Here is a 27,952-nt window from a genome sequence, read left to right as displayed (position 1 = left end):
GTCAGTGAAATCCCGGACGGAGATGGGAACGCAAAAGCCCGGGGAGTGGGCGAGTTTAGTGCTCGCGCGTTTCGAGGATCAGGTGGGCGATTGGCGGATGCTCCGATTCGAGAGAAGCTCCTCGACCTCCTTGCCTTCGCGCTTCCTGATCGTTCCCGTTTCGTGCTCTCGCCCTCTCTCCCTCTCCTTCTCTCTCGCTCTCGCCATCCCCCTTCCAGCTACCTCCTTCTCCTTCTAATGTCACGATGCATTTACGGTACCTTGCCCGTACGTTTGCTCGTCTCGACTCCTCGCGTAAAACGCCTTTCATGGGGCGCATCTTTGGGACCACACCGGCACCGTCTCGCCGTAGACCTCGTTCCCGTCATACTCGCGCCCTCCGTTCTCCCAGTATCGAATTTCGAGCTCTCTCCTTCTCTCTCTCTCCCCCCCCCCCTCTCTCTCTTTCTCTCTTATACCACTCGTGGTACGCGGGGTGCAGGGGTATAATTTTTCTCGAACAAATGGTCTAAACTTCGGGAACAACTGCGAGGATGCGTTTGACAGCCGGCTGTACCTACTATACGATACGATACTTGGTCAACGTTTTGTCTCCTAATACACTCGCAATATACTTAGTTTGAATTTGAGAATTGAGTATCAGGGATGTGTACAATATTTGAAGCAAGCACGCGGTATAAGAAACAATTCAAGAACATATAGTTTTAGAACAGCTAAATATATAGAACGGCTAAAATGTTTGCAATATTTTCAAGGCATCGTTACGTGGGGGCGTGAGAAAGTTTATTAGCAATTGTCTCTACAATTTAGCAATTATTTCTACAATCAATATTTGTATTTCGGACATATAGGTTTTCTGAAAAAATTCATATTGCTTCATATTTATTTACAAGACATCTATAAAATTGTGTTGCGTGCGATTTTTAGGTGTATGACATAAATTGAGTTTTACAAACACAGAGAGGAAATCGATCGAATATTTAATACAATTTTGGAACAATAAAAACAAAGATAAAAATAATAAAATCTAATAACAAAATTTTTTACAATTGAAAACAATCAAGTTTTGGAACACTGTTATAACGAAGGGTGGCATATATCAGAATCTTACATTTAAAAACAAATGTAAGTTTTTTCTTTACATAAATCAGATATTAAATAATACCTACAGAAACACTGACAGAATATATACCTGTTGATAAAAAGAAAATTATTACGATTTATCTCATTTAATTCTTTAAGTCTGATACAATTTCGAGAAATACCACGGTAGATTTTCCATTATTAAACCATCATATGATTAATCGTTGATCTATATAGTATTCGTCAGACGTAGCTGAAAAGGTTCGAGTTGAACTGGTTTTTCGAACACCTACGCGATCCATCTTTTCAACTAAAAAAAGAAAAACAAACGTCTATAATCGTACAGACGTTTCGATCGCGTATCAATAAAGTGGGGGAGTATCACTGGTGCCCGAGAATATGATGTCTTTCCTTCCCTCCTTGATTCGTTCATTCATGAAAAGATGCATTCTTGCAAAGATGGCCCCTCCTCCTCCTTCTCCTCCTCCGGCTCTCCTCGTGCGGTTTGACCTTCGCCCCCTCCGCCTCCAGTCAATCTCGCCGTGAGAGCAGCTCAATCAAGGTGTATATACAGTAACGTATCTATTAGGGGGTGCGGGGTGTAAACTCGTGTGACTCTTGTCCATTTCTGTCAATATAGATCAACTTTAATCTCATGTTAATTCACTCCTTATTCTTTATCTAGTTCTTAGAACTAGATAAAGATGAAAAACGAGTAGAACCAAGATTAAAGATAATTCTACAGTGCCTATACAGTAATAAGTAGAAACGAGCATTTATGATTCGCGAATCAAGTTATTTCGCTGATTGACATGAATAAACATAATTTGGGAAATGTTTTTACGCTCCAAAATTACAAAATCCCCGTTATTTTGCAAAAGCGATATGTAAATCTTCATGAAGCAGTATATGTATTCGTGAAAAACTATAACGCCCATTTCCACCAACGTATAGATTAACTTTAATCTCGGTTCAATTTGCTCTTCGTTTTTTTCTAAATCTAAAAATTAGAAAAAGATGAAACGGTAAGTTAAACCGAGATTAAAGTTAATCTACATTGGTAGAAACGGACATAAGACGATCATTCGACAATCTCTGGACGAATTAAACAAATTTCAGGATGAAATTCTGCGCTCGTGTCCGCCCACTCTAGTAAAAATGACGGTGAATGATACAAGAATCCTCTTACTGTTCGTCCTGTTTGATACGAGTCGATGAATGGGGACGGATATCCATGAATGAACGTTGCATTCCCTTTACGCACAGCTTAACCGCGCTGCCCGCTGCCCGACACGTCGAACAAAAGGGAATACCGGAATCGATTGGGTCGCGCACGAGTGTGTAAACTTAAAAACCGATGTTTCCCAATATCCAGGCAATTTGTCGTCAGCATTGTTTCGAAGTGCGTTACGTTTCACCCTTGATGCAGCCTCTTTCATGGCGTGTCTCCTCCACATCCCAATAATCACCGTACCCACGGGAGATGAGAATGGATTCATCCAGCAGTACTACTCATCTGGTCACTGCATATATCTATACTTATATTTACATTCTTGTTACATTGAACATTAAAAAAAAAATTATCCGTCTAATCTAAGAGATCACTCGTTCTTTAACTCTCAACATAACAGAATCAAATTCACAATGGAAGACAGTATTGATGGTTGGATAGGATTTTTAGATATTAAAATAGGAATAGAGAATGGTCATATTATCTTTAACGTATACAAAAAACCGACGAATTCAGGAAGATACCTAAATTATAATTCCAACCACCCTCAAGTACACCTAAAAGGAGTTATTACTTCCATGTTAGATAGGATTATATTACTGTCACATCCAAAGTTTCATATGAAAAATATTAAAGATTTAATCAATACTTCTTTAAATACAGCTGCCATGTCGTTCCGGTCCCGAAAATCCCCATTCTCGGGTGAACGAGAAGAGGAGCAAGAAATGTCTAATAGAGATCTCTCGGTACCGTTTCTCCCTCGTTATATCCGGTCTAACGAAGATGCTGCAACGAGTCAACGAGCTGACGCCGAGCACAAGCAGTCAGCGGCCGTTCCAATCCAAGGATCAAGACCGGCAGGAGTCCATCATTATTGTTTTGGACACCCTGGAGAAGTGCTTGGCGAATACACCAAAGGACACAACGAAATTCGAGGAGGCGATGAACGTGAAACTGCTGCTTCGGGAGATATGCCAGTTCATAGGTGAGCGGAACAGGAAGAATTGTTGAGATTTAAGTTGTAACCGAGCATGTAACGACATTTACAGAATCGATTCGTACATACAGAAAAGTACATGCTGTACGCAATTACACTTCTTGTTTTAATTTCAAATGTGTATATATTCGCAAATGTAATTTCTCAAATCTTTGGAGTGGGGCCTAAAGTGTGAAATTTTACTCTTAAAAATTGCCAATTGTGCCATTCTTTTGCAATACTAGTTTAATTGTCATTCTTTGTCACTCTTTACAATTAAATTCCACTCTGAAGATTTTCAAGAGTATCATAAGTTCATCACAAAAGCACTAAATTTATTCAAAATATATTCTGAATTTTAATAAATTTAATACTTTGGTTAAGATTATTAAAATATATTCGACTTCATATTATATGAAGTCACTTTTTGGATTAATTTTATGTAATAAAATCATTTTATAATAAATTAAAAAGAAATAAATTTTTGTTTTGTGAGTACATGATGAGTATTTTGAAAATTTATAATAAAATTATTTTAAAATAATTATCAAAAAATATTTTTTGTTTAACATAAGTTGAAAAACAAAGAAAGTAAATTGGATAATAATTTTGTTTAACAATACAATGATACTTGATCGTACACGAGAATTAAAATGCATGTTTACCAGTTTCTTAAATCATCAAGGATAATTGTACTTTTTTGCAGGCATGCCCTACGACAGTTCCCAGACGAAAATGATCAGGGATTTAGCGAGCAAAGTACTGTTCGCCTTAAGTTTGAATTTCTTTAATGCAGTCTTTAATCGAATATCCGCCAGGCTTCAGGAATTGTCCAGTAGCGGGGACGAAAATCCAGATTGTAGCGACATCGAGTTAATGCAGTATATCAATTTCGATGTCCACAGATTGACCAGGCTACTGAACGGTAGGCGATGATTATTAACGAGACACACGAAAATTTAATACATTGTACATTTACGCGCGCGTTTACGTGCTATCGCTGCAGAAATTATACAGAAAGTCCGGCAACTAATTGGCAAGAAGTCAGCGTATCTCGTGATTATGAATCCGCTGGAGAAAGCTATCTGGAATTGGATGGACACGTATCCGCAGGAGTTCGCCGACATACAGAAGCAGCCTAACGAGGATCTCAGTAAGGCGTGCGAGGAGTTATTCGATATTCTCGACACACTTGTCGCCGAGAAGAAAAGTCGCGCGGCTTCCGTTTGGCCGCTGCAGATGATGCTGTTGATACTCTCGCCCAAGGTACTGGAAATCGTTAACGCTGACTCTGGACCACCCGATTCTCCACGATATTTGAAAAAGAAGCAGTTCGTCGACAGCGTGAAGCGTAGTCTAAGAATGCACGGTAGTTCGTCTAGTCGCCAATTGTCCGAGGCCGCGGCTGTTACATGCGTTAATCTCATTAAAGCAGCCACGTATGTCAGCAATGAATCTGTCACCAACGTTGTCCTAATTCTGGTGCAGCAACTGATGGATGATTTAATGAGCCTTCTCTTCAACCCCTCGAAACCATTTTCACGTGGACAGAATTATAACGTGCAGGACATCGATTTGATGATCGATTCCTTTGTTAGCGTCTTTCGTATTCATCCACTCAACAATGAAGTTTTTAAGTTTTGCCTGAATATCAACTACCCATCAACATACCAATTCGTCCTAGTCAGCTCATTATACAAGCAAGTGCCGAAAATATTTTCTTTTCGTAGCGATTACGAATGAAAATCTTACAAGTTGTTGGAAAGTCTGACCAATTTTGATGTCATATTTCAGAATCTTTACACAGCCGAGATTACCGTGGTGGCCGGAGACCAGTCTTGTTTATTCGTACGGCACAGATCTCCGAAATATGTTTACTGATACCCTGAACAAGGTGACGCAGAACTGTATGTGGAATACGCCGTTGCGTATGATTCACAATTTTGCTCTCAAGCCTAAAGAGGAGATGGCCAATTCCAAAAATTTGTTGTTGATGATGGTGCGACTCATTCACGTGGACCCCATGTTAATGTTGCATGTACGTTCTTTATGAATAAATATTGGACGGTGGTAAATACAAGCGTCTATAGTAGAATATCGATGAAAAGTACAAATATAGCATTTGCTACTCACGTATACTTAGTTAAAAATATATATACATATACACTTATCAACAGTTGAGATCAGGAGATGCAGTAGTGTCTCCTGCCATGTTCAAAAAACTAATTTAAGTTTAAAAGATTAATAATAGACACTACAAGTCTCTTATCTCGAGCCACCAAAGTCCATTTTTGAGAAGTGCATAACTACTAAAATATAAAAAATTTTGAATCGCACGTAATATGTCCTGAAAGGCGGCATCGCCACGAGTAATTTGAGCTAAAAAAAATTTTAATCGTTCAAGTGAAGTAACGTCTTCTCCTTCTGTTCGTTCGTAGTCATGTGCACCTCTCTCCTCTCTCACCTTTCGCTTACACCACCAACTTCGACCCACCACACCCTCTCCCCCTCCCCTTTCCTACCTTCACCATCCATCCCCACCACCCCTCTCTTTCACTGTATTTCAATCTCTTTCGTTATATAATATTTTTTAATCTTTTTTTTTTTATATTGTGATCTGGCACCTTTAATTAATAATATATCAGTTATTTTTCATGGTAATATATTATTCTTAAATAAAAAAGTTTAAATTTTTGAGGATCTTTTTTTGAACATGGCTTGACTTTTTCTTTTGATTTTTATATGATTTTTTTAGGATATCTTAATTTTTAGAGTACAGCTGTATAAAAATGAAAAGGTCAAGCCATGTTCAAAAAAGATCCTTAAAAATTTAAACCTTTTTATCTAATAATAATATATTACCATGAAAAATAACTGATATATTATTAATTAAAGGTGCCAGTTCAAAGTGAACATACATAAAGTGTATGCAATTTTCGGTCGATTTTCGAATCGTCTCCACCTTTCGCTGTCCTATAGAATAAATGTATATACAAACTAAATATTGATAAGATGTCTAAAGGCTTTTATATTAATTTAACATTTTTACAGAGTTATGGCACAGCTGGTCATGAAATACAAAGGTCCACTTTAGAGTTGATTAATGGACTTGTCTCATTAGTCCATCAGCCCACAATGCCAGATATCGCCCATGAAGCGATGGAGGCTTTGTTAGTACTACATCACCCAGATAAGGTCAAAGCGTGGAATCCAGAAGCGCCGCTCGACACTTTCTGGGACGCCAGTTCGCAAGTCGTTTTCTCGATCTCTCAGAAATTAATTCAACATCAAATTTTCAATTATACGACTATACTTAAATGGCTTCGCGAGATACTGAGTTGCAGGAATGGTTTCCTTTCTCAATATAAAGATTATGCGAATGTAGACAGCCACATTGCGATTAGTAAACAAGCACATGTTAAACTTGAGGTACAGACTTTTAACTATTGCAAAATATGGCTAATTAGAATTAATTTGGGAAACTTGACATGTTTAGGTCGTGTGTTTGATGTATTTATGGAGTATAGACATAGAGGCTGTTTTGGTATCCATGTCGTGTTTTGCACTACTATGCGAAGAGGCTGAAATTCTTTGTGGCAGCGACGGAGTAGCAGTGACCTGTTTGCTTCCGAATTATCAGGTGTATTTAGAATTGGCGCAAGCTTCGACCGTGTTGCTCTCTGGTGAGTATTCTCTAACGATTTTATGAGAATACTCAGAACAGATGGAGAGAAAAATGTTCTCCTAGATTCACTTGTGAATCTTTGTGAATTAATTTTTCTACTTTAATTAATATTTAATTAATATTTAATATTTAAATATTTATTCGTCTGTAGTAAAATATTAAAGATCTTGTTATTATAACAGCCCACGGGGAGACTAGACTACATTATCAGGAATATAATTACGGTGAGTCTCTTTGTCTCCAATTTTGTTCATTATTCTTATGTTTTTGTTGTTATTTCTCTAATAAATTGATTATTAAATCTCAAGAAATTGTACTGATACAATATTTGAACATCTCTTTTTATTTCAGGGCGCGTCACATTACAAAAGAAAATATTATCTTTATTGAGAAAGATCGAATATTGCATAAATGGTATACAACCAGTACGTACACTAATATATATCTATTTTTTGTACTTATGTGTAATAATGAAATCTATCGCTACGTATATAAAATAGCATAATATAAATTATATGATTTAACATAAAACATCATACATAATCCGATCTTAAAATTGACAGATTTTACATTCATATTTTTAGGCATGGGAAGAAACATTTAAAAATTGGGAAGCGACTTCACGACAGTTGTCCAGTTATCCTAAAAGCAAAACTGAAGACGTACAGGTAGAGCCGTTTTGTCGCGGCAATGTAAAACGAAGAGCGGCGCACCAAAATTCGGAGCACGAAATGGAAGAACAAATTAACGAGTGGGCTAATATGACAGGATTTCTTTGCGCTTTGGGCGGAGTATGTCTACAACGTCGTTCACCTAACAGACCACCATATGGCGTATTCCCTTTTAATTCCGAGCATAAAAAAGGTTTGATAAAACAACAGGATTCTGTCTCAGGTTTATCAAATTCCAATCAAGAAGCACAATGTTGTCCAGTAACACAATTCGTATTTAACTTACTACGATTATTAATTTGCAACAATGAAAAACTTGGCACTCAGATACAGAAACACGTAAAGGAGTTGGTCGCACACGAAATGAGCCCTGCTCTATATCCAATATTGTTCGATCAAATAAAAAATTTTGTCGAAAAGTTCTTTGACCCACATGGCCATGTAGTCGTGTCGGATTTAAACACACAATTTATCGAACACACTATATTTATAATGAAAAATATTCTGGATTCAACGACGGATCAACCATCGGAATATCTCGGAGTGACTAGTATCGAAGGCATGATGTTGGCAATCGTTAGGTATGTCAGGCATTTGGACAAGACGGTGCATTCGATTTTAATTAAAACCAAATTATGCCAGCTGGTTGAAGCTATGATGAAGAGACGGGACGATCTTGCATTTAGACAGGAGTTGAAATTTCGTAACAAATTAGTTGAATATTTGACTGAGTGGGTAATGTGTACACATCCTCATTCTTCAACAACTGCCAATGATATCCTAACTTATGCCACGTAAATATCTTTTTTACTTCATATTATATTATATTAATATATAATACCTAATATACATATAATAATGTTGAAAATAAAAATCAAAAGTTATGATATTGTATATCATCTGTCATGTAATTTTCTATAGAGATTTGGATCAGGCTAGCATGGAGGCAGTAGGAGCATTATTACGTGGACTTCCTCTACAACCTGAAGATTCTGACCGTGTTGAATTGATGGAAGCAAAATCTGAACTGTTTTCGAAATATTTTACGCTTTTTATGAAATTAATGAATTACTGCAACGGTCTATCATCAACATCAGAGGACAAAGATATTGTACCTCGGCCTACTTTAACAACTAACAAAGTAGCCATTTTGCGCAACACTGCTATTCAAGCTATGAGTAATCTTCTTAGTGCAAATATAGACAGTGGTTTAAGGCACTCCATACGTACGTAATAAAACAGTTTATACGGTTTTAATTTGAAAGTTTTCTAGAAGAATAGATTATGTACAAATAATCGTAAAGACATGTGTCTCCTGCTTTCAATTTTATTTACTATTACTTATTTAGACACAATTCTTCAATAATTCATAATTATTACAAATTAATGTCTTTATTATTAAACATTAACTTTTTTCTTACTTAGATTTGGGCTACAACACAGATCTGCAGACACGAGCTGCATTTATGGAAGTGTTGACTAAAATTCTTCAACAGGGAACGGAATTTGATACTCTCGCCGAAACTGTCCTAGCGGACAGATACGAACAGTTGGTTCAACTTGTTACAATGATCAGTGATAAAGGTGAATTGCCTATCGCCATGGCACTGGCTAATGTAGTGACGACGAATCAAATGGATGAGTTGGCGCGCGTCTTCGTGACCCTATTTGACGCAAAGCATTTGTTATCGCCATTATTATGGAATATGCTGTACCGAGAAGTCGAGCTAACCGATTGTCTCCATACTCTTTTTCGCGGTAATACTCTGGGAAGTAAGATTATGTCCTTCTGCTTTAAAATTTATGGCACTAGTTACTTGCAAGGTTTACTCGAGCCTCTCATTACACCTTTGCTGGACAACTCAACAATTAGTTTTGAAGTAGATAGCGCAAGGATTGACCCTAGTGAAAGTATTGAACAAAACGGTGACAACTTAATCATGTTGACACAAAAAGTGTTTAATGCTATCGTATCGTCGGCAGATACGTGAGTAATTGTTTTATTACAACTTATAGTATATAATACAATAATGTCACACACAACGTTCAAATCCCAATTTTCTTTTCAGATTTCCTTCTCAGTTACGCTCGATGTGTCACTGCCTATATCAAGTATTATGCAAGAGATTTCCGCAATCTCCCCAAAGTAACATTGTAGCCGTAGGAACGGTGATATTTCTGCGTTTTATTAATCCTGCAATCGTCTCACCCCAAGAGTCGGGTATTATAAATAAACCAGTACCACATGAAATTAAACGAGGTCTAATGCTTATGTCGAAAATATTGCAGAACATTGCAAATCATGTAGAATTTAGCAAAGAGCAGCACATGTTGCCTTTTAACAATTTCTTGAGGACGCACTTTGAGATCGGTCGACGGTTCATCATACAGATAGCATCGGATTGCGAGACAATTGATCAAACCAGTCATCCTATGTCATTCGTTTCGGATGCCAATGTATTGGCGTTGCATAGGTTGTTGTGGAATCATCAAGAGAAAATTGGAGACTATCTTAGTAGTAGTAGAGATCATAAAGCTGTCGGAAGGAGACCGTTTGACAAAATGGCTACGTTATTAGCATATCTTGGGCCACCCGAGCATAAACCGGTTGATTCTCAGTGAGTGTTAGTTGTTAAACTATTTTTAAATTTTGGTTACGTCATTATCGCCTATGGCTAGTACGAATCGCTAATTGATTCTATATTTCAATTTTAGCTCACTTTTTTCTACTTCTTATGTTCGCATGTCGAGATGGGCAAATAAACCCATGTCGCCGACTAATTTTGAAGAGATGGCGTCAAAATATAATTTGCGCGAGAGAGAAGATTTTAAAAGTATCCAAAGCATGAATATCTTTTATCAAGCAGGTACCAGCAAACAAGGCTATCCAGTATTTTACTACATTTCACGACGATTCAAGTAAGTACAAATTGTTATAACATATACAAAATACCGGTAAAGGTATAGCGAAGAATTTATTATTTAAACTTCGATTTTCAGACTTGACGAAACGAATGGCGATATACTGATGTATCACGTCGTTCTAACTTTAAAACCTTTTTATCATTCTCCATATGATGTAGTCATCGATCTCACTCACACATGTTCAGATAATCGGTTTAGGACTGAATTTTTGCAAAAATGGTTTTACATTTTACCTGCAGTAGCTTATGAAAATCTTCACGCGGTATACATTTATAATTGTAATAACTGGGTACGTGAATATACAAAGTATCATGATAACATCCTAGCACCGTTGAAAGGTAATCGAAAAATTGTTTTTATCGATGGCCAAGGGAAATTGAACGACGTGATCGAAGTCGAACAACAAAAATTACCCGGAGCAACATTATCTCTGGATGAAGACTTGAAAGTCTTCACTGGCGTCTTGAAACTGTCTCATAAAGAAATGAGAGTATCCGTGAAGATCGGACCAACGACGCTACAGATAACGTATATAGATAGATCTAAAGTGTTATCGCAGTCCGTTCTCTTAAACGATGTCTACTATGCGTCCGAGATAGACGAGGTTTGCTTAGTGGATGACAATTCGTTCGTACTAGGTATTTCCAACGAAACAGGACCTTTGACTTTTGCCCACAATGATTGCAACAGCATTGTCCAGAATATAGCCCATATCAGAAGTCGCTGGACGCTATCGCATCCGAATTCCTTGTCCGTTCACTCGAAAATCAGGCCTAAAGACGTGCCCGGTACTCTATTGAACATGGCTTTACTGAATCTCGGTAGTCCTGATCCTAATCTTCGGACCGCCGCGTACAATCACCTATGCGCCCTCACAGCGACGTTTGGCTTGAAAATAGAGAATCAGTTGTTAGAGACGTCTGGTATCTGTATACCATCGAACAACACTATATTTATCAAGCACTTGAGTGAGACTTTAGCAGCGAATGATCCGCATCTCACGCTTGAGTTTCTCAAAGAATGTATACAAGGCTTCAGGGAATCGACGATTGAATTGAAGCATTTATGCCTGGAATATATGACGCCGTGGCTCAGCAATCTCGTGCGATTTTATAAACCCCACGACGAAGGCAAACGGCAGAAACAAGTTACAGAGATCTTGGATGACTTGATTACATTAACCGTTCAGGAAAGCGAAATGTATCCGAGTATACAGGCCAAGATCTGGAGCACAATCGGCATGCTGCCGGAACTGATAGATGTTGTTCTTGATATTTTTTTACAGCGTAGTGCACGATACGGCTTGGGTTCGCCAATGGCTGAAACTATGGCGGATACCGCTGTTGCTCTGGCGTCCGGTAACGTGGAATTGGTCGCCAAGAAACTGATTAACAAAGTATGTCGAATAGTGGACAAAACGTGCATGTCACCGACGACACAGTTGGAGCAGCATATAATGTGGAGTGATATAGCGATCCTAGCGAGGTATCTTCTGATGTTATCCTTCAACAATTGTCTGGACGTGGGGAAACATTTACCATATATCTTTCATACGGTGACGTTACTCGTATGTTCGGGTAGTTTGACTATGCGAGCTTCCACTCATGGTTTAGTGATCAATAGCATTCATTCATTATGCACGTGCAGCTCGCCTGCGTTTTCCGAAGACACACAAAGGATCCTACGGATGAGTCTAGACGAATTCTCATTGCCGAAATTTTACTTGTTGTTCGGCATCAATAAGGTAAAGTCTGCTGCTGGCACAGCCTTCTACAAACAACCAAACTCCAACAATAAACCCGCGAATGAAAAATGGCTCAGTAGCGATCAAAGAAGCGCGTACGGAACGCAGGACAAGGAGAGGCTTTATTTAACCAGTTTGGAAGTCATAACCGACGCTCTTTTGGAGATTATAGAGGCTTGCATGCGGGATATTCCGAAATGCGATTGGTTAAAAACGTGGATCTTATTGGCGAAAAACTTCGCTTTTTGCCTAAACCCGGCCTTGCAGCCGAGGGCGCTCATCGTTTTCGGTTGTATCAGCAAAAGTATAACGGATCAAGACATGAAACAATTGCTGAAGATACTGATGAAGGCGCTCGAAAGTTTCAACGATATCAATCTTATAGAGGCTATTGTTATGTGTTTAACACGATTGCAACCTCTTCTGAGACCTGTAAGTTTCTTCCCCATTTAGGATCTTGGAGATCGTTCTTTTTTTCTTTAACATTTAATATAAAATCTGTTTTACCGTTTTCTGTTAAGGAATCGCCAATACATAAGTATTTATTCTGGGTTGCCACATCCGTTCTAGAGTTAGATGAAGCGTCGTTATACGCATCCGGCCTAGCCCTTCTAGAACAGAATTTGCATACACTTGATTCGCAGGGCACTTTCGAAGAGAAGGTTCGCAATTCCTTTCGAATTTTGATTACTCCGGATCTACAATATGTATTTTAAGCCTTAGGTTTTAAGAAATTAACCAATTACAGTCGAATTCGAAGAGAATAATCGACTATGGGTCATCCATTTCTTATGGCTTTAGGCTTAGAACTCTATTGTAGATCCGGACTAAATCTCTCAATATACAGAATAATAGAGAATAAACTGCTACTATTCTTTCCAGACACTAGAACACGTAATGATGTCAACGCGTGAACCTTTGGAATGTCAGTTTAAACAATTGGATCACACTGTGGGCTTGTCCTTTAAGTCTAACTTTCATTTCGCGCTGGTTGGTCATCTCCTAAAAGGCTACAGGCATCCTACACCAACTACAGTCACCAGAACGGTCAGAGTATTGAACATGTTACTGGCAATTGTAGCTAAACCCTCGAAAAGGGATAAATTTGAAGTAACGCCTGAAAGTGTCCCTTACTTAACCGGTATGTTTGATTTAAGAGAAAGATCGGAAAATCGATATTTATATCAATTGAGACTTTAAAAAATCTATACAAATTTTATTTTGCAGCGTTAGTGGCTGTGTCAGAAGAAGTTCGTAGCAGATGCCACATCCGACACTCGCTTGACAAAAGTCTGCACGATTCGTCAGGCAGTTCGGATGGTCTTGATACTCTACCGTCGCGAAATACGGTAACTATCTTCCTCCTATTTGTCGTAATATAGAGTACATAAAATATAATTGTATGAAATTGTATACGTACCAGGAAATACCTGGAGTTTCTAATCCTACAAGTAGAAGACAGAAGACTTGGGATTTATTGGATCAATCAGCACTTACTCAAGCAAAACAACAAAAACAATCTGCACAGGTATAAATTATGTGATTATCGCGCGCATATGTTCAAGAATTTCTCTTTTATAAGCTACAGCGATAATTATAGCAACGCGTATAGTTTACTTGTTTGTTGGAAATATTGTAACAATATGAACTTTTGCCGTCCCTGAAAATTTTACTTTTTCAATTATTTATGTAGAACAAAATGTAGCGTCATTCTCGCACACACAATTTCTCACTTATTCATCAAGTTTAAGAGAAATCGTTGTTGATCATACAGAGAGCATGAAGTTACTTTGGAACAATGCACTGCATGATCCTAAAAGAATTGATGCTCGCACGAAGTGAAATGATTCAAAGCTTACTCTCGTACAATATATGAACTATCTCTCTCATAAAATATTCATATGCGTAATTTGCGATAAATACACTGTAAAAAATAAAATGTTAATTTTAACTCAAAGTGGATTTTCTGAGACATGCAAAAATGTTAAAATTAACATTTTTGTGTTAATGTTAACATTTTTGGATGTCTCAGAAAATCTACTCAACGTCTTTGAGTTAAAATTAACATTTTATTTTTTACAGTGTATTGCTTCTCTATCGTTTTGCTTTTCGAATTGTTTGATAAAAATCTTTCACTTTTGCCATTAAGGAATATCTTATAGTTATCAAAAAATCTATTGCCTAAAAATTTGTGCGTGCGTGCGTGCGTGTATGTGTGTGTGTGTGAGTGTTATTTACGAAATTACAGTAAAACTTATCTATTTCCATGTATCTCTATCCATCTAAAAATTTATGTGATTATATAATTTGAGTATGTTTCCTACTTTATTAATTTTCTTGATTAGAAAGTTTTCACTTATGATTTATATTTTTAAGTTTTTTGATGCACATGAAAAATAATTGAAACCTCAGCTTTTGAGCACGAATTGAACGAAATTTCGCGTGATGGTTCTTCTATTGTTCTGCTATACTTCTCTATCCGACTCTCAGTTAGTATTAGTAAACTCGTTGCGCATATAACATTATTTTATTCCTCCGTGCATCTTGGTTTACTCTCTTGGTGTGTGCCCGCGCCTGCCTGTGCCTGCCTGGATTATATTAAACACCGTGCGACTTGTCACTAACAAGACTGGCCGGCTTTTATTTAAATCGCAGCGATCCTTGAGCGTGCCGAGCGCAAAGGACGACAAGTCGGCGAACAACACAGAACAGCAGGTACTTTTATCATTTTAATAATTTTTACATTTTTTTTCCTCCTTTTTTTCAAATGCAGTTTCAAATGCATTGTTTAACTATAATATTAATGGTGGAAAATATGAAAATGTCTTATATGAGTAAAATATCTAATTTCTTAATCTTAACGTGAGTCGACATAATGAGAAACGTCATTGTGTTTGTATTTTTACGCTACAGAGAGATCGGAGTACGAGAGTGAGTTTAAGCAATGAAAATAACGTTCTGCTCGATCCGGAAGTGTTAACAGACTTCTCAACACAGACTTTGGTGCTGACTATGCTGGCCACGTTAGTGAAATATTCCACTAGCGAAAACGAAACGCGGATACTTTATGAGTATTTGGCGGAAGCAACTATAGTCTTTCCGAAAGTTTTTTCAGTTGTGTAAGTTTTCTTAGATAGGAACAATATTAATATCTATTTTCAAATATAAACAACTTGTTGAATATCTTCTTGCAGACATAACTTGCTTGATGCTAAGATCAATAGTGTATTGTCTTCTTGTGAAGATCAAGCAATACTGAATGCAGTGCAAACAATTATACAAAACATGATAGCCTGTGAAGACTCAAATCAGCACCATTTGCAACATTATTTGCAAAGTTGCGGATTTCGGGGTCTTTGGAGATTTGCAGGCCTTTATACGAATGTAAGTTCGAAAATCTAGCATTTGATTTAATTTTTTTAGTTATTTAGTTTCAATACGTATTAAGAATCATAATTGGATTTAAGGAGCTAGTCTTAATTTTCCTTAATGTATTGTAATTAATAATACGTTTACAGTCTAATTGTACGCCTGAGAATGCTGAGTTGTTTGTTAATTGTTTGAAAGCAATGGTGGAAATACTGGAAATATATTTGGTACAAGAATCAAATAGTAAAGAGGAAATTATCAGGAAAAGTAAGTGGCCTAATAATTGTCAAACAGATTTTACATCAAGAACGAATAAACCTTCTCCTGTCCAAGAACAAATTCGCGTATCAACAGAAATTGACGCTCATGCAGAGTGAGTCTTATTTTAGATCATTTTTGTCGCTTTTATAACTTTGTGTAAATTATGTTGTGCATATGTAACAGTGTATATATATACTATATATATATCAGGCGAATTGAATGTTTCAGTCATAGTACGGATAACAAGCGAGTCGATTCAGTTGATTCGCGTCGAGCTGAGGATACAGGTGGCGATGATAGTGATGGCCATTTACATTCTTAGCAATTAATTTATGATACTGACAGACAATGTGATAAAAGTGTGCATAAAAGGCAAAATAATCGAAAATTGCAACGGCAGATGAGGTGTGCGAACTCTAAATAATCGCGTTGTAAATATAGGTGAGACACCAATGATCCAATTAGAAGATATTATTATCTCTTTATTCAGTATTGATTAATTGTGAAAGAAATCTACTTGATAATATTTTATTTTACAGAACCTCGCACACGTTTATCCCCTATTTCTGCTGCAACATGTCTCAGTTTAGTACAATACCGTTAGTTCAGTACAATGCCGTCCACATCACGATATAATGTGCATACAGAAATGTGAGTCAATGAACGCTACATTTCTGAAGAACTTTATTTTATTTTTATTAGCGTTATGTATTGACAACTTTGCGTTCTGGTTAAGTCTTGTGATTATTTTATCGATGAACCTAGTAAGTACAAAACTTACTGTTTTAATGTAACAGTGTTGCTACGAGATTTAAGTGAATATTATAGCATATACATATGTTGCCAACACTTTTACAACGAAGTTGGAAAATTTGCATTGTCAGTATAAATTTTTTTAGCTTTATATCGTAAAATTGGACTTAAACAAATTAGTATATAATATTTTGTCATAATTTACAGATAGAAAATGATTTATCATATTTATGATATACAGTCAGTTTTTTGTCAAAAAATTTGTTGAATCAGCAACGAGTATATATGTTCGATATTTTTCTCATAATTATACGTATAATTTAATAGATTGCCATGGATCGCAATACAATACATATAATATAGAATCTCAATGACGCACAGTAAACCAACCGCGAAAAAAGTAGATAGATAAATAAAAATTTAATAAGCATTACTCGCAATTTTTTGTTACATAGATAGTATATATTTAACGTGACGCTTTTACCGTAAAAAGATATTGTTTATAATTTATTTTTAAGTAACTGATTGTAAAATATCGTAAATAATTATCATTTTATTTACTAGTCTCTGTTGAGCTAATAATGGCCTAAAAATGTGGTTATGCTAAACGTAATTTTTTACGTAAGAATCGTATCGCTCCTTCTCGTGTATGTCATTGCATATATTATAGATCAATTGCAAAGCCGATTTGGACCAGTGGCGCCTGTCGTCTCAAGGCGTTCGAAGCTCCGTGACGAATAATTTCTAGAATCGTACACCAAGGTGTAAACAAGAAACCAAACACTATATATATATATATATATATATATATACAGGGTGTCCCATTTTAATCTATCGGTCGAAATATCTCCTAAAATACGCCAGCTATAAAAAAATGTTTCAAATAAAAATGGAATGGTGTCGAGGGGGACACATTTTAGTCATATTGTTTTTTTTCTAAGTGGAGGCGCTAAAAAGATATGAAGGTCACCTCCACTTTTTTAAATGGAATTATGTAATTTTTTTTAGATAACGTGATTCCTCTAATTATTTTGCATATAAAAGTATTAAGGTAGAGATACCAAAAAACCAATAATTTTCGAGATATTTTACACTTTATTTTGGTACATTTTGACACACAATGTTAAATAACTCGTAAACTGTTGACTTTTTGATTATCGTACCTTAATACTTTTGTGAACAGAATAATGAGATAAATCAAATGGTGTAAAGAAAACACATAGTTGCGTATTTAAAAAATTATCCATTTTGCATACATATTATTTTTAAAGCAACTATGTGTTTTCTTTACACCATTTGATTTATCTCATTATTCTGTTCACAAAAGTATTAAGGTACGATAATCAAAAAGTCAACAGTTTACGAGTTATTTAACATTGTGTGTCAAAATGTACCAAAATAAAGTGTAAAATATCTCGAAAATTATTGGTTTTTTGGTATCTCTACCTTAATACTTTTATGCAAAATAGTTAGAGGAATCACGTTATCTAAAAAAAATTACATAATTCCATTTAAAAAAGTGGAGGTGACCTTCATATCTTTTTAGCGCCTCCACTTAGAAAAAAAACAATATGACTAAAATGTGTCCCCCTCGACACCATTCCATTTTTATTTGAAACATTTTTTTATAGCTGGCGTATTTTAGGAGATATTTCGACCGATAGATTAAAATGGGACACCCTGTATATATATATATATATATAAGTGTACATTGTCTACTACTTATTAAAGTACAAAACGAGACCAAGCGATGTTTTCTCTGTATTGTAACATACGTTGGGATATTTAGTAATAAGGAACAGGGAGAGAGTAGTCGAATGTAAATCGATACATCTTGCACGTATTAGCAACATGAATACCAAGTGCCAGGTATCGTGTTAAAATAGTATTTTGATGTACGTACCGAAAGAAGAGCCGAAGAGAATACTCGCCCCGTTTTATTTAAATTTCATTTATTTATTTAGGTAAATTTTTTTTTACGCCATAGCAAAAGTGTGACATATATAAATGTAATAAATGTCAGATTGGAGAAACGTGGAAATGATATTTTTGTGCAGTTATGCAGAATGAATAGTAGCTTCTTAACGGCACTAGAGTGATTGTTAATAGGAGTTTGAGAGAGATGTATTTGTATATAACGCGCGTATTGTATAACGTTTGTACAATCGTGGCGACTTTGTAAATTGATTTTGTGTTCGTCTGTATTTTTAGACAAGTTTTTAGAGGTCAAAAATGCGTCATAGAAAATCAATAAATTTACTAATTGATGTATTGATTTCTACATACCGAGCTTTCTTCGAGTTTGTACTTAACATATGAATGAGTTTACGTTCAAGTCATTAATTTACTATTACATGAGCTTTGATCTTACTAAACGTGCGCTAGTCATACTTTAATATCGAAAAGAGCTCGAAGTAAGTTTTTTTACAATGTTTTTTTTACCCATAGTCTTTATTCCTACTGTGCGTATGCGTGCGTGCGTGCGTGCGTGTGTGAGTGATTTTATTTGTTATAAACATGTCAATCTAGTAATCATCACGGCATGTATAAGCTGACTTTAAATATTCATTCACAAACTCACTAATTTATAATAATTCGCGCAGTTCGGATTTATTAAGTATAACCGTAACTGCCGTGTGATCAGACGTCTCGTTGTCTTTTACCAAAGCGTTTCAATCAGTCTAGGCTGCATTAGATAAGGCGATTAATTTACTGTAATTAACAATAAGAACAATAGATATAATGGCTTAAATTTGCAACATACATATGCGCATATATTCGAATTTGTGATTAGTTCGGCATTTTCCTTTCGGAATCATTTCGCGTTTTCGCATTATTTCTAGAGCGTATCACTACGATAAAAATCTGATGTAAATATTAAATTTTAGTGTGTAAAGATTGATGAAAAATGAGGTGTGTATGAATAATGTCGGACTTATAGAGCGAACATTGATTGATTTTATACTAAAAACAAAAAGAAATTTATGCGCACTTCTAACTTTCACACAGTTGATTTGATCACGTCGTATACTCTAACGCGTGTTACTACCATAGCTTCCACTCGCTCCAACGCATTCGTTCCCAATCAGCATATCATATTTAAAAAATATTTTTTAATCATTTATTTAATGTAAAATAGTTGTAAAAACATTGAATAAACATTTAAAAAATGTTTCTTAAATATGATATGCTAATTGGGTAATGTGTAACTATGGTAGAAGTATGTTAGAGCATATTGAAGCAAGTGACATGATTAAATCTAGCTTTATTCTACACATACACAAACGCACAATTTAATTTACAATTAAATATAAAACAAAAGAGAGAGTTATCGATTTTTTTAATCGTGCGCAAATCTTTCGTCAAATGTTCTTTTTGTACTAGCAATTTAATTTCGAAGCAATACTTTTTCGATGTTATTTAAATGCATGTATACTTTCACATGTATATAATTAAATATGTTTGATTTACAGTTATAAATTTTTGTACATGCAAGTTGAATGGTGCCTCTAGACGATATGGTCATTGTATATGCTAACTTCGCACACATTCGCTATAAATATTGGCTCACATTCAGTATAGATTATTATATATGTGTGTATGATATTTGCTAATGTTGCCGAACGTTGGCCGTATATTGTCTGGAGGGCTCTTCATATTAATGCTATCAAATATAGTCCGGCAGTATCATATTATAGGTGTAGTAAAAAGAAATCCATTATTTTTTCATGAAATCTAATGGAAAAATAATGGATTTCTTTTTACTACAAATGAAGTAGATGTGTGAGCAAAGAGCGCATGAATACGTAAGAACGTAAGATGTAACGTTTATTCAGCAGGTCGTATAATTAATACGCACACAAGACAATTAATTCGCTGCGAACTCTCGATTCGCGCTACCGTCATTAAACAATATACATATATTTTTCATTATGCGTGCACGTAATGTGCCCAATACCTCAACGCTTTTGCGTGCGGGAAATAGCCAATACCTCAAGCCGTTGAGTTATTTCTCTAGCCCCGCTTTTCTGCGCAAAAACGTTTCGGTATAGGGCACATTACGACGACCACTTGTAATGAAAAATTCTATATGCGTGGCGAGTGGAGGCATATTTGTTTATAGTCGGCGCTATAAACAACTATCCCCCACTGTTACACAATGTACTATTCTCTTGATCGAATCTATTCACGACGTGGTTATATCTGACCTTTCTATACGAATACAATGAGAAAAATTTTGTGTAAATATCCACGAGATTAAAATGCTGTTTGTTAAACTATACAAATGTGTACGTTTTTTTATTGATTTAAATTCTCGAATGTTTTGTGACTCTTATTGTTTGTGCTATTTGTTCGATATACGAACGTATTCTTTATAAACATTTTTATATATTTCTCTCTGGTTAACGAGAGCGTCGTCATATGTATATAGATAAAATTAATTTTAGAAATATTTTAACAAAGTTAGTATACTCTGCATTATTTATCATTTCTTTAATTTTTAACATCCGAATGATCCATCAAATTATCCCCGAATGAATACGGCCATGACTATTTTTTAGTTTACACTCTGACAGCATGAAATATTACAGCAACATTGCAGCAATATATACAATGCGCAGTGTTGCGCTTAGATAATTCAAAATTATCTAGATATAGATAAGATAAATTACATAAAAATGTATTTTAGATAAGATGAAGATAATTCATTTTATATTAATCTAGATAAAAGATGAAATTAAAAAAATTTTTATCTTACAAAAAATATATTCATTATTTTTATAAATATTTTATAAATATTTTATAAGTATTATATTTTATAAATCTTTATCTTTTTTAAATAAAAGTTTTTCGAATATATCATCTAATAAACGGTTTCTACATGGAATTAATATTTGTTATCCGCAACTAAAAAGACGTGTTCTATTGGCGCTGATGATGGCAATGATGTATTATATTTTTAAAAAATTTGTTTAATGTGTGTGGATATAAATTCAAAATATCTAATCCTTTTGATTTGTTTTCTAAATATGAAAGTACTTCAATATCGCTTTGAATGACTGGTGTCGAACTACGTACCCAATTTTTTGTCTATATCGCGAAAAAAATCTTCATCACTACTACTACTGGAGGTTGATTGTTTATATAAAAATTTCTTACACAATACTTTTCTACAATCTTACAATTAGATAAATTGAAAAAGATAACATTTTTTTAAATCTAAGATAAGATAAAGCCATTTCTTCATCTAGATGATTATCTAGATAATTTTATATAGATAACGGAAAACACTGACAATGCGCAATATTATTCTGTTATAATGCATGCTGCAATATTAAAATTTAAATAATTTATTGAAAATATATATTACCACAAATATTGCAACCTTTCGAAGTAATATTGCTGTAATTTTTACGTGCTGCAGAGAAATGTCAAGATTTATTGCAGTTTCCAGAGATCAGCCTATTATACCTAGGGATTAGTAGCATCAGAAATAAGTAACAACAGAAATTGAACAAATTTTAAAATCTAAAATAAAGCAAGAAAGAAAAACTTGCAACAAAAGCTCGTAGATATAAATACTATGAGGAATGGTAAAATAAGCAAATTTAAATACCCCTCTCGAATAAGGAGTTATATGCACGATCCAATCAATGTGCAGATTACAGATTGAAAAGAGCCGTTTCAGAAGTACGTTCGCCATTGGCTCAAATCGATTTTAATGCGCATGTCGAACATACGTTCTTCCGTTTCCCGCCTAAAATTGTTAGCGTATAAAGAGATAATCGAGATAAATAGGTCTGTTTTCTGTGGCTGAACTAGTGTACGCTTTTGGAATTTAAAGTGATATAGGTACGTGTTTGATACTTGTCGAAGACGTGATCTGGCCGTATCGACCTCCTTTATTATTATTTGCTGTTATTTGAAGGCGGGAGCCATCAGGAGCCATTAAGTAAAGAAGAAGAAGGGTATAATGAATTGTTAGTAGAACATCGATTTGTCAGTTTTCGGTTAATATGGATTTACATACGACATTTCGGAAGCTTTCTGTGGAAACTGGTAATCGTTCTCCCCAGAAAATGCCAGCCAAGGAAACCGCGCGAGGAAAGATGCATGTTATTAAACGCAGTAAGTTATGGGTTAACAATACAGAGCATATTTGTATTATAAATGTTATATATTTATATAATTACAAAATCATTAGAGATAAAAGGAGAGATTAAAATTAAACACTATTCTTTTCTTTAGATGGACGTAAAGAAGATGTTCATTTTGATAAAATTACATCCAGAATTGCCAAACAGTGTTATAACTTGGATATGAATTATGTAGATCCAGTAAGTATTTTTGTTCTTTGTATGATTTTGCGATAAATAATGTGATATTGAAAAGAATGATGGAATGTATAAGTATCTTCATAAAAGTTTTAATTGTTTGTATATACATAAATATATTTTTTCTTATATAATTTTATAGTCATAATATGATATTAAAAAGGATAGAATATATCTCTTCAAAAAAAGCTCTATTATATTATATAGATACATATGTAAATATATTTATTAAATAGATATAAATTAATGTTATGTACATAAATAAAAAGTTATAAAGTTAGCAATATCAATTTGTATAATATTAACATTTACTTTTATAGTCTGCTGTGGCAATTCAAGTGATACGTGGTTTATATTCTGGAGTAACTACAGTTATACTTGATAATCTGGCAGCCGAAACTGCAGCTACAATGGCAACTAATCATCCTGATTATGCTATATTAGCTGCAAGAATCGATGTGTCTAATTTACATAAGGAAACTAAGAAAAGTTTTAGCGGTATAGTACATTTTGCGTTTACTTACTTAAGTAAATTTCTATGTCGTAAAATTCTCGATTATTGTTTAGTTAATATTAATTTTTTTAGATTGGAACTAATATTTATCTCTTATTCTTACAGAGGTCATGCATGATTTATATTATGTCAAGAATCCTATCACAAATGAACATATTCCTATAATTAGTGAACATTATTATAATATTATTAAGAATAATGCAGAGAAACTGGACTCTGCCATAATATACGATCGAGACTTCAATTATAATTATATTGGTTTTAAAACGCTTGAGAGAAGTTACTTGCTGAAAATCAACTCTAAGATAGTCGAAAGGCCTCAGCATATGTTGATGAGAGTAGCTGTTGGTATTCATGGAAATGACATTGACAAAGTCATAGAAACATATAATTATTTGTCCGAACGATATTTTACACATGCTTCACCAACGCTATTTAATGCCTGTACTAATAACCAGCAGATGTCCAGGTAATTACAAAAAAGTTTAATCAGTCTAATAATATAATAAAATATAAAAATTGGTAAAGGACTCTTGATATAAACATAAACCAAAAATACAAAGGACGTCGTAAGAGTCATATAAATAAAATTTAAAAAGTTAGATACCACGTAACAGTCATATATAATAATACATCATCTTACAAAAGTCTGTTAAGTAGTTTATAGAATATTGTATTTTTTAGAAATGTATAGTTCAGACTTTGGTAAGATGATGTATTATTATACATGACTGTTACGTGTTATCTAACTTTTTAAATTTTATTTATATGACTCTTACAATGTCCCTTGTATTTTTCGTTTATGCTAATAATATAAGATATATCATTTTACTAAGAATTATTTTCTTGCAGCTGCTTTCTTTTAACTCTCGAAGACGATAGTATAAAGGGTATATACAGTACGCTAAAAAAGTGCTCACTCATTAGTAAATATGCTGGAGGAATAGGACTCAATGTACATTGTATTCGTGCCAAAAACGCAGAAGATACTGGTACAACGAATGGCATGATTTCCATTTTAAAGTTGTATAACGAAATAGCCATTTATGTTGATCAAGGTGGAAATAAAAGACCAGGAGCGTTTGCTATTTATTTGGAGCCATGGCATGCTGATATTTTTGATTTTTTGGAACTTAAGAGAAATATTGGTATTTCTTTTTTATTAATATTTTTTTTATACATCAATTAAATCAATATTTGAAAATGTTATTGATTTATTTTATTATATAAATTGAATGATGATATCCGTGATATTTTATTATGGTTCGAAATGTATAACATGATTTTTAACAGGTGATGGAAACATGCGAGCCAGAGATTTATTTTATGCTCTATGGATACCAGATCTTTTTATGGAACGTGTGTATAATGACGAGATGTGGAGCTTAATGTGTCCATATGAATCTCCTCGCTTAGCTGATGTTTGGGGCGATGAATTTAAAGAATTGTATATTAGGTATATGTATTACTAGTTTTTTTCTATAAATTATTTAATTACAATTATTTGACATTATAATTTATATTTTTCATGTACTAACATGTAAAACACTTTTAGATATGAAAAGGAAGGTCGTTATAGAAAGCAAGTGGAGGCCAGGTCTGTATGGCTCGCCATTCTCAGGTCTCAAGTAGAAACCGGAACACCTTATATGCTTTATAAAGATCATTGCAATCGAAAATCGAATCATCAGCATATAGGCACTATCAAATGCAGCAACTTGTGCACCGAAATTGTTGAATACTCCGGTCCTGGAGAAGTCGCTGTGTGTAATTTAGCATCTATCGCTGTCAACATGTTTGTTAATACAGACACGAAAACTTTCGATTTTGATAAACTTAAAACAGTCGCGAAAATCGTTACTCGTAATCTAGATAAAGTCATCGACGTTAACTTTTATCCTATCGAAGAAACGAAAACATCTAATCGTAGACACAGACCTATTGGTAACATTATTTCCACAAGTTTCATGTGATTAATACAAGAAAGCGCACGATAAAATTGAAAATTGTGTATTTTAGGTATTGGAATACAAGGTTTAGCAGATGCGTTCCTACTAATGCGATATCCCTTCGAGAGCAAAGAGGCGAAAGAACTTAACATTAAAATTTTCGAAACGCTTTATTATGGTGCCTTAGAAGCCAGTTGTGAATTGGCTGCGGAAAAAGGCACTTACGAAACGTATCAGGGTAGCCCAGTCAGCAAAGGAGTAAGTATTTATATTTTAATCATGGAACACGTCTTAGAGTACATTGCAATTGAATAATAAAACTTTTCCAGATCCTCCAATATGATATGTGGAACGTTAAGCCAACAGATTTATGGGATTGGTGTGAATTGAAAGCGAAGATCGCGGAACACGGTATAAGAAATTCCCTTTTAATAGCACCTATGCCAACGGCCTCGACGGCACAGATTTTAGGGAATAACGAATCCATTGAACCATATACAAGCAATATCTATGTGAGGCGCGTATTGTCTGGAGAATTTGTCATTGTCAATCCACATCTACTGCGAGATTTAACCGCTAGAAATTTATGGGACGAAGATATGCAGAACGAGATACTCGCAAATTTTGGATCCGTTCAAGTAAACGTCTTTAAATATTTCTTACATATTCTTATTGTTCAAATTATTTGAGCATAATTCTAAGGAAGCGTATATATGCATTTTTACAGAATATTGAACGTATCCCCGATGATTTGAAAGAGCTTTATAAGATTGTCTGGGAGATACCACAAAAAGTAATTCTCGAAATGGCAGCCGATCGAGGAGCTTTTATTGATCAATCACAGTCTCTAAATATTCATATAGGAGATCCGACAACTGAGAAACTTACTTCGATGCATTTCTTCGGCTGGAGAAGTGTAAGTGACATTACCAATTGTTTTATCAGTTTCAGAATTTCTTAAATTTATGCATTACTCAGATAGGTGATTGATTAATTCTTATAAATTACTTTAACACCTTGTCATCGTACAGCGTAAAAAATTTAATGCATAAGTTTGTATAAAAATAAATTGTTGCTTACAGGGCCTAAAGACTGGCATGTACTATTTGAGAATAAAACCAGCCGCAAATCCTATACAATTTACAGTGGACAAATCAAAATTACAGAATCGCAATTCTGAATCAAATGCTTCCAATATCAACACTTTTAGTGTCAACAATACTTCTATTCAATCACCCAACAAAGACAACGATGCCGATGGTGAAAAACGAAAACAATTGAGTCAACAAGCAAGTAAGAACTTGGAAGCAATGCTTGCTTGCTCGCGTAAAAATAAGGAGGCCTGTACGGCATGCAGCTCCTGAGTATTTATCATTTTTGAGCTTGTATCGAAAATTCATAAAGATTTTTATATTTGTTCTGCAAACAGAAGCATATTTTTAGAGTGTATATTTTAAATTTAATTCCATTGTTAAACGGATGAAAGATGTGGTAAATATTCACCTTTACACACCCTGTTCCAAATGACCTCCGAGTGACCTTGACCCTCAAGGAGGTCAAGATCACTGACCTTTTCCGTCGCTCGTTACTCATTGAAAAGTTATGAACAAAACAATTTTTATGAATTTGTATTTCTAAAGCAGTGAATTTCTATTTTAAACAGGGTTGGCACAAGTCAGAGAAGTCAGGGATTTAGCAGATTTTTGAAAAAACAAAATAGCTGTAAAAAGAAATTTAGAACATCTGTTTAGCTCGGTGTCTGTTTCATTTATATCACGGCGCCACTGTCGATAAAATCGACTGTGATAAAATTAAGAAAGAATTTAACATTGTTTGTTATAAGAAAGAAGTAATTAATTTATGCAAGCAGTTTGTTAGGGAAAATAAAAAAAATTGATCATTTCTGGAAAAAACTTACTTCAGGGTCAGGATAATTTTCAGAATTTGTATGTTTTTATGAAAAAGGTCCTTATTCTGAGTCATGATCAAAGATTTGTGGAAAGAGGATTTTCAATAAACAAGGAATGTATTGTTGAAAATCAATTGCCTAGATCTCTAATATCTCAGACACAAGTTTACAATAGCCTTGAGGCTGCTGGTGGTTCACTAAGCTTACAATAGATAAAAAGATGATTTTTATTTATTGTAATAGTGACGCTATACATACTCGTTTAAAAACTTTAGTATCATTTAGATCATACCGGTTAGTTTTCCCTAATTACGGTTAGATTGTTAAAGTACGTACTACTAATTAACATCAATTTTAGAATAAAATCGTGAGAAAAAAAGTTTTCTTCTAAATTTGAGAATTAATTTTTTTTTTATGATACTTTAATTCAAATGGTCACCCATTTCAAGTTGATTTTATCTTACCGAAATGTGAAAGATGTATGGTGAAGCATTGGAAAAGCAGCGCTCTAAGAAAGAACAAGAAAATGCAAAAATTGCTAAAAAAA

At 34.6% G+C, this 27,952-nt stretch overlaps 2 protein-coding genes across 2 annotated transcripts; both read left to right on the top strand.

The window, feature by feature from the left end:
• Positions 1 to 22: 22 nt before the first annotated feature.
• Nf1 (neurofibromin 1) lies at positions 23 to 16,267 on the top strand. Its single transcript, XM_018536650.1, has 24 exons — positions 23 to 82; positions 2,978 to 3,299; positions 3,997 to 4,215; positions 4,297 to 4,994; positions 5,098 to 5,328; positions 6,342 to 6,719; positions 6,787 to 6,973; positions 7,158 to 7,199; positions 7,327 to 7,400; positions 7,560 to 8,440; positions 8,568 to 8,872; positions 9,072 to 9,633; positions 9,716 to 10,264; positions 10,362 to 10,565; positions 10,647 to 12,758; positions 12,824 to 12,977; positions 13,198 to 13,456; positions 13,543 to 13,664; positions 13,739 to 13,843; positions 14,971 to 15,030; positions 15,229 to 15,434; positions 15,510 to 15,699; positions 15,834 to 16,057; positions 16,174 to 16,267. The coding sequence occupies exons 1-24, from the start codon at positions 23 to 25 to the stop codon at positions 16,265 to 16,267; spliced, it is 8,238 nt and encodes a 2,745-aa protein (XP_018392152.1).
• A 6,225-nt stretch (positions 16,268 to 22,492) lies between these two features.
• LOC108771382 (Ribonucleoside diphosphate reductase large subunit) lies at positions 22,493 to 27,271 on the top strand. Its single transcript, XM_018536652.1, has 12 exons — positions 22,493 to 22,551; positions 22,628 to 22,827; positions 22,948 to 23,036; positions 23,354 to 23,531; positions 23,653 to 24,016; positions 24,400 to 24,695; positions 24,841 to 25,003; positions 25,103 to 25,491; positions 25,567 to 25,754; positions 25,826 to 26,134; positions 26,224 to 26,412; positions 26,579 to 27,271. Exons 2-12 carry the CDS (start codon positions 22,716 to 22,718, stop codon positions 26,858 to 26,860), a joined length of 2,559 nt encoding a protein of 852 aa, XP_018392154.1. The 5' UTR covers positions 22,493 to 22,551; positions 22,628 to 22,715; the 3' UTR covers positions 26,861 to 27,271.
• Positions 27,272 to 27,952: the final 681 nt, after the last annotated feature.

The sequence above is a fragment of the Cyphomyrmex costatus genome, unplaced genomic scaffold (assembly GCF_001594065.2).
Source record: "Cyphomyrmex costatus isolate MS0001 unplaced genomic scaffold, Ccosl1.0 scaffold1577, whole genome shotgun sequence".
NCBI lineage: Eukaryota > Metazoa > Arthropoda > Insecta > Hymenoptera > Formicidae > Cyphomyrmex > Cyphomyrmex costatus.
This window is presented reverse-complemented; position numbering and strand designations above follow the sequence as displayed.

Excerpts from the sequence above, each read along its gene's own strand:
- Nf1 (XM_018536650.1), top strand. The coding sequence starts at position 23 with ATGGGAACGCAAAAGCCCGGGGAGTGGGCGAGTTTAGTGCTCGCGCGT. Across the intron at positions 4,995-5,097 it reads TCAGCTCATTATACAAGCAA|CCGAGATTACCGTGGTGGCC; the intron begins GTGCCGAAAATA and ends ATCTTTACACAG. Across the intron at positions 13,665-13,738 it reads CTCTACCGTCGCGAAATACG|GAAATACCTGGAGTTTCTAA; the intron begins GTAACTATCTTC and ends TATACGTACCAG.
- LOC108771382 (XM_018536652.1), top strand. The coding sequence starts at position 22,716 with ATGGATTTACATACGACATTTCGGAAGCTTTCTGTGGAAACTGGTAAT. Across the intron at positions 23,037-23,353 it reads ATATGAATTATGTAGATCCA|TCTGCTGTGGCAATTCAAGT; the intron begins GTAAGTATTTTT and ends TTACTTTTATAG. Across the intron at positions 26,413-26,578 it reads ATTTCTTCGGCTGGAGAAGT|GGCCTAAAGACTGGCATGTA; the intron begins GTAAGTGACATT and ends TGTTGCTTACAG.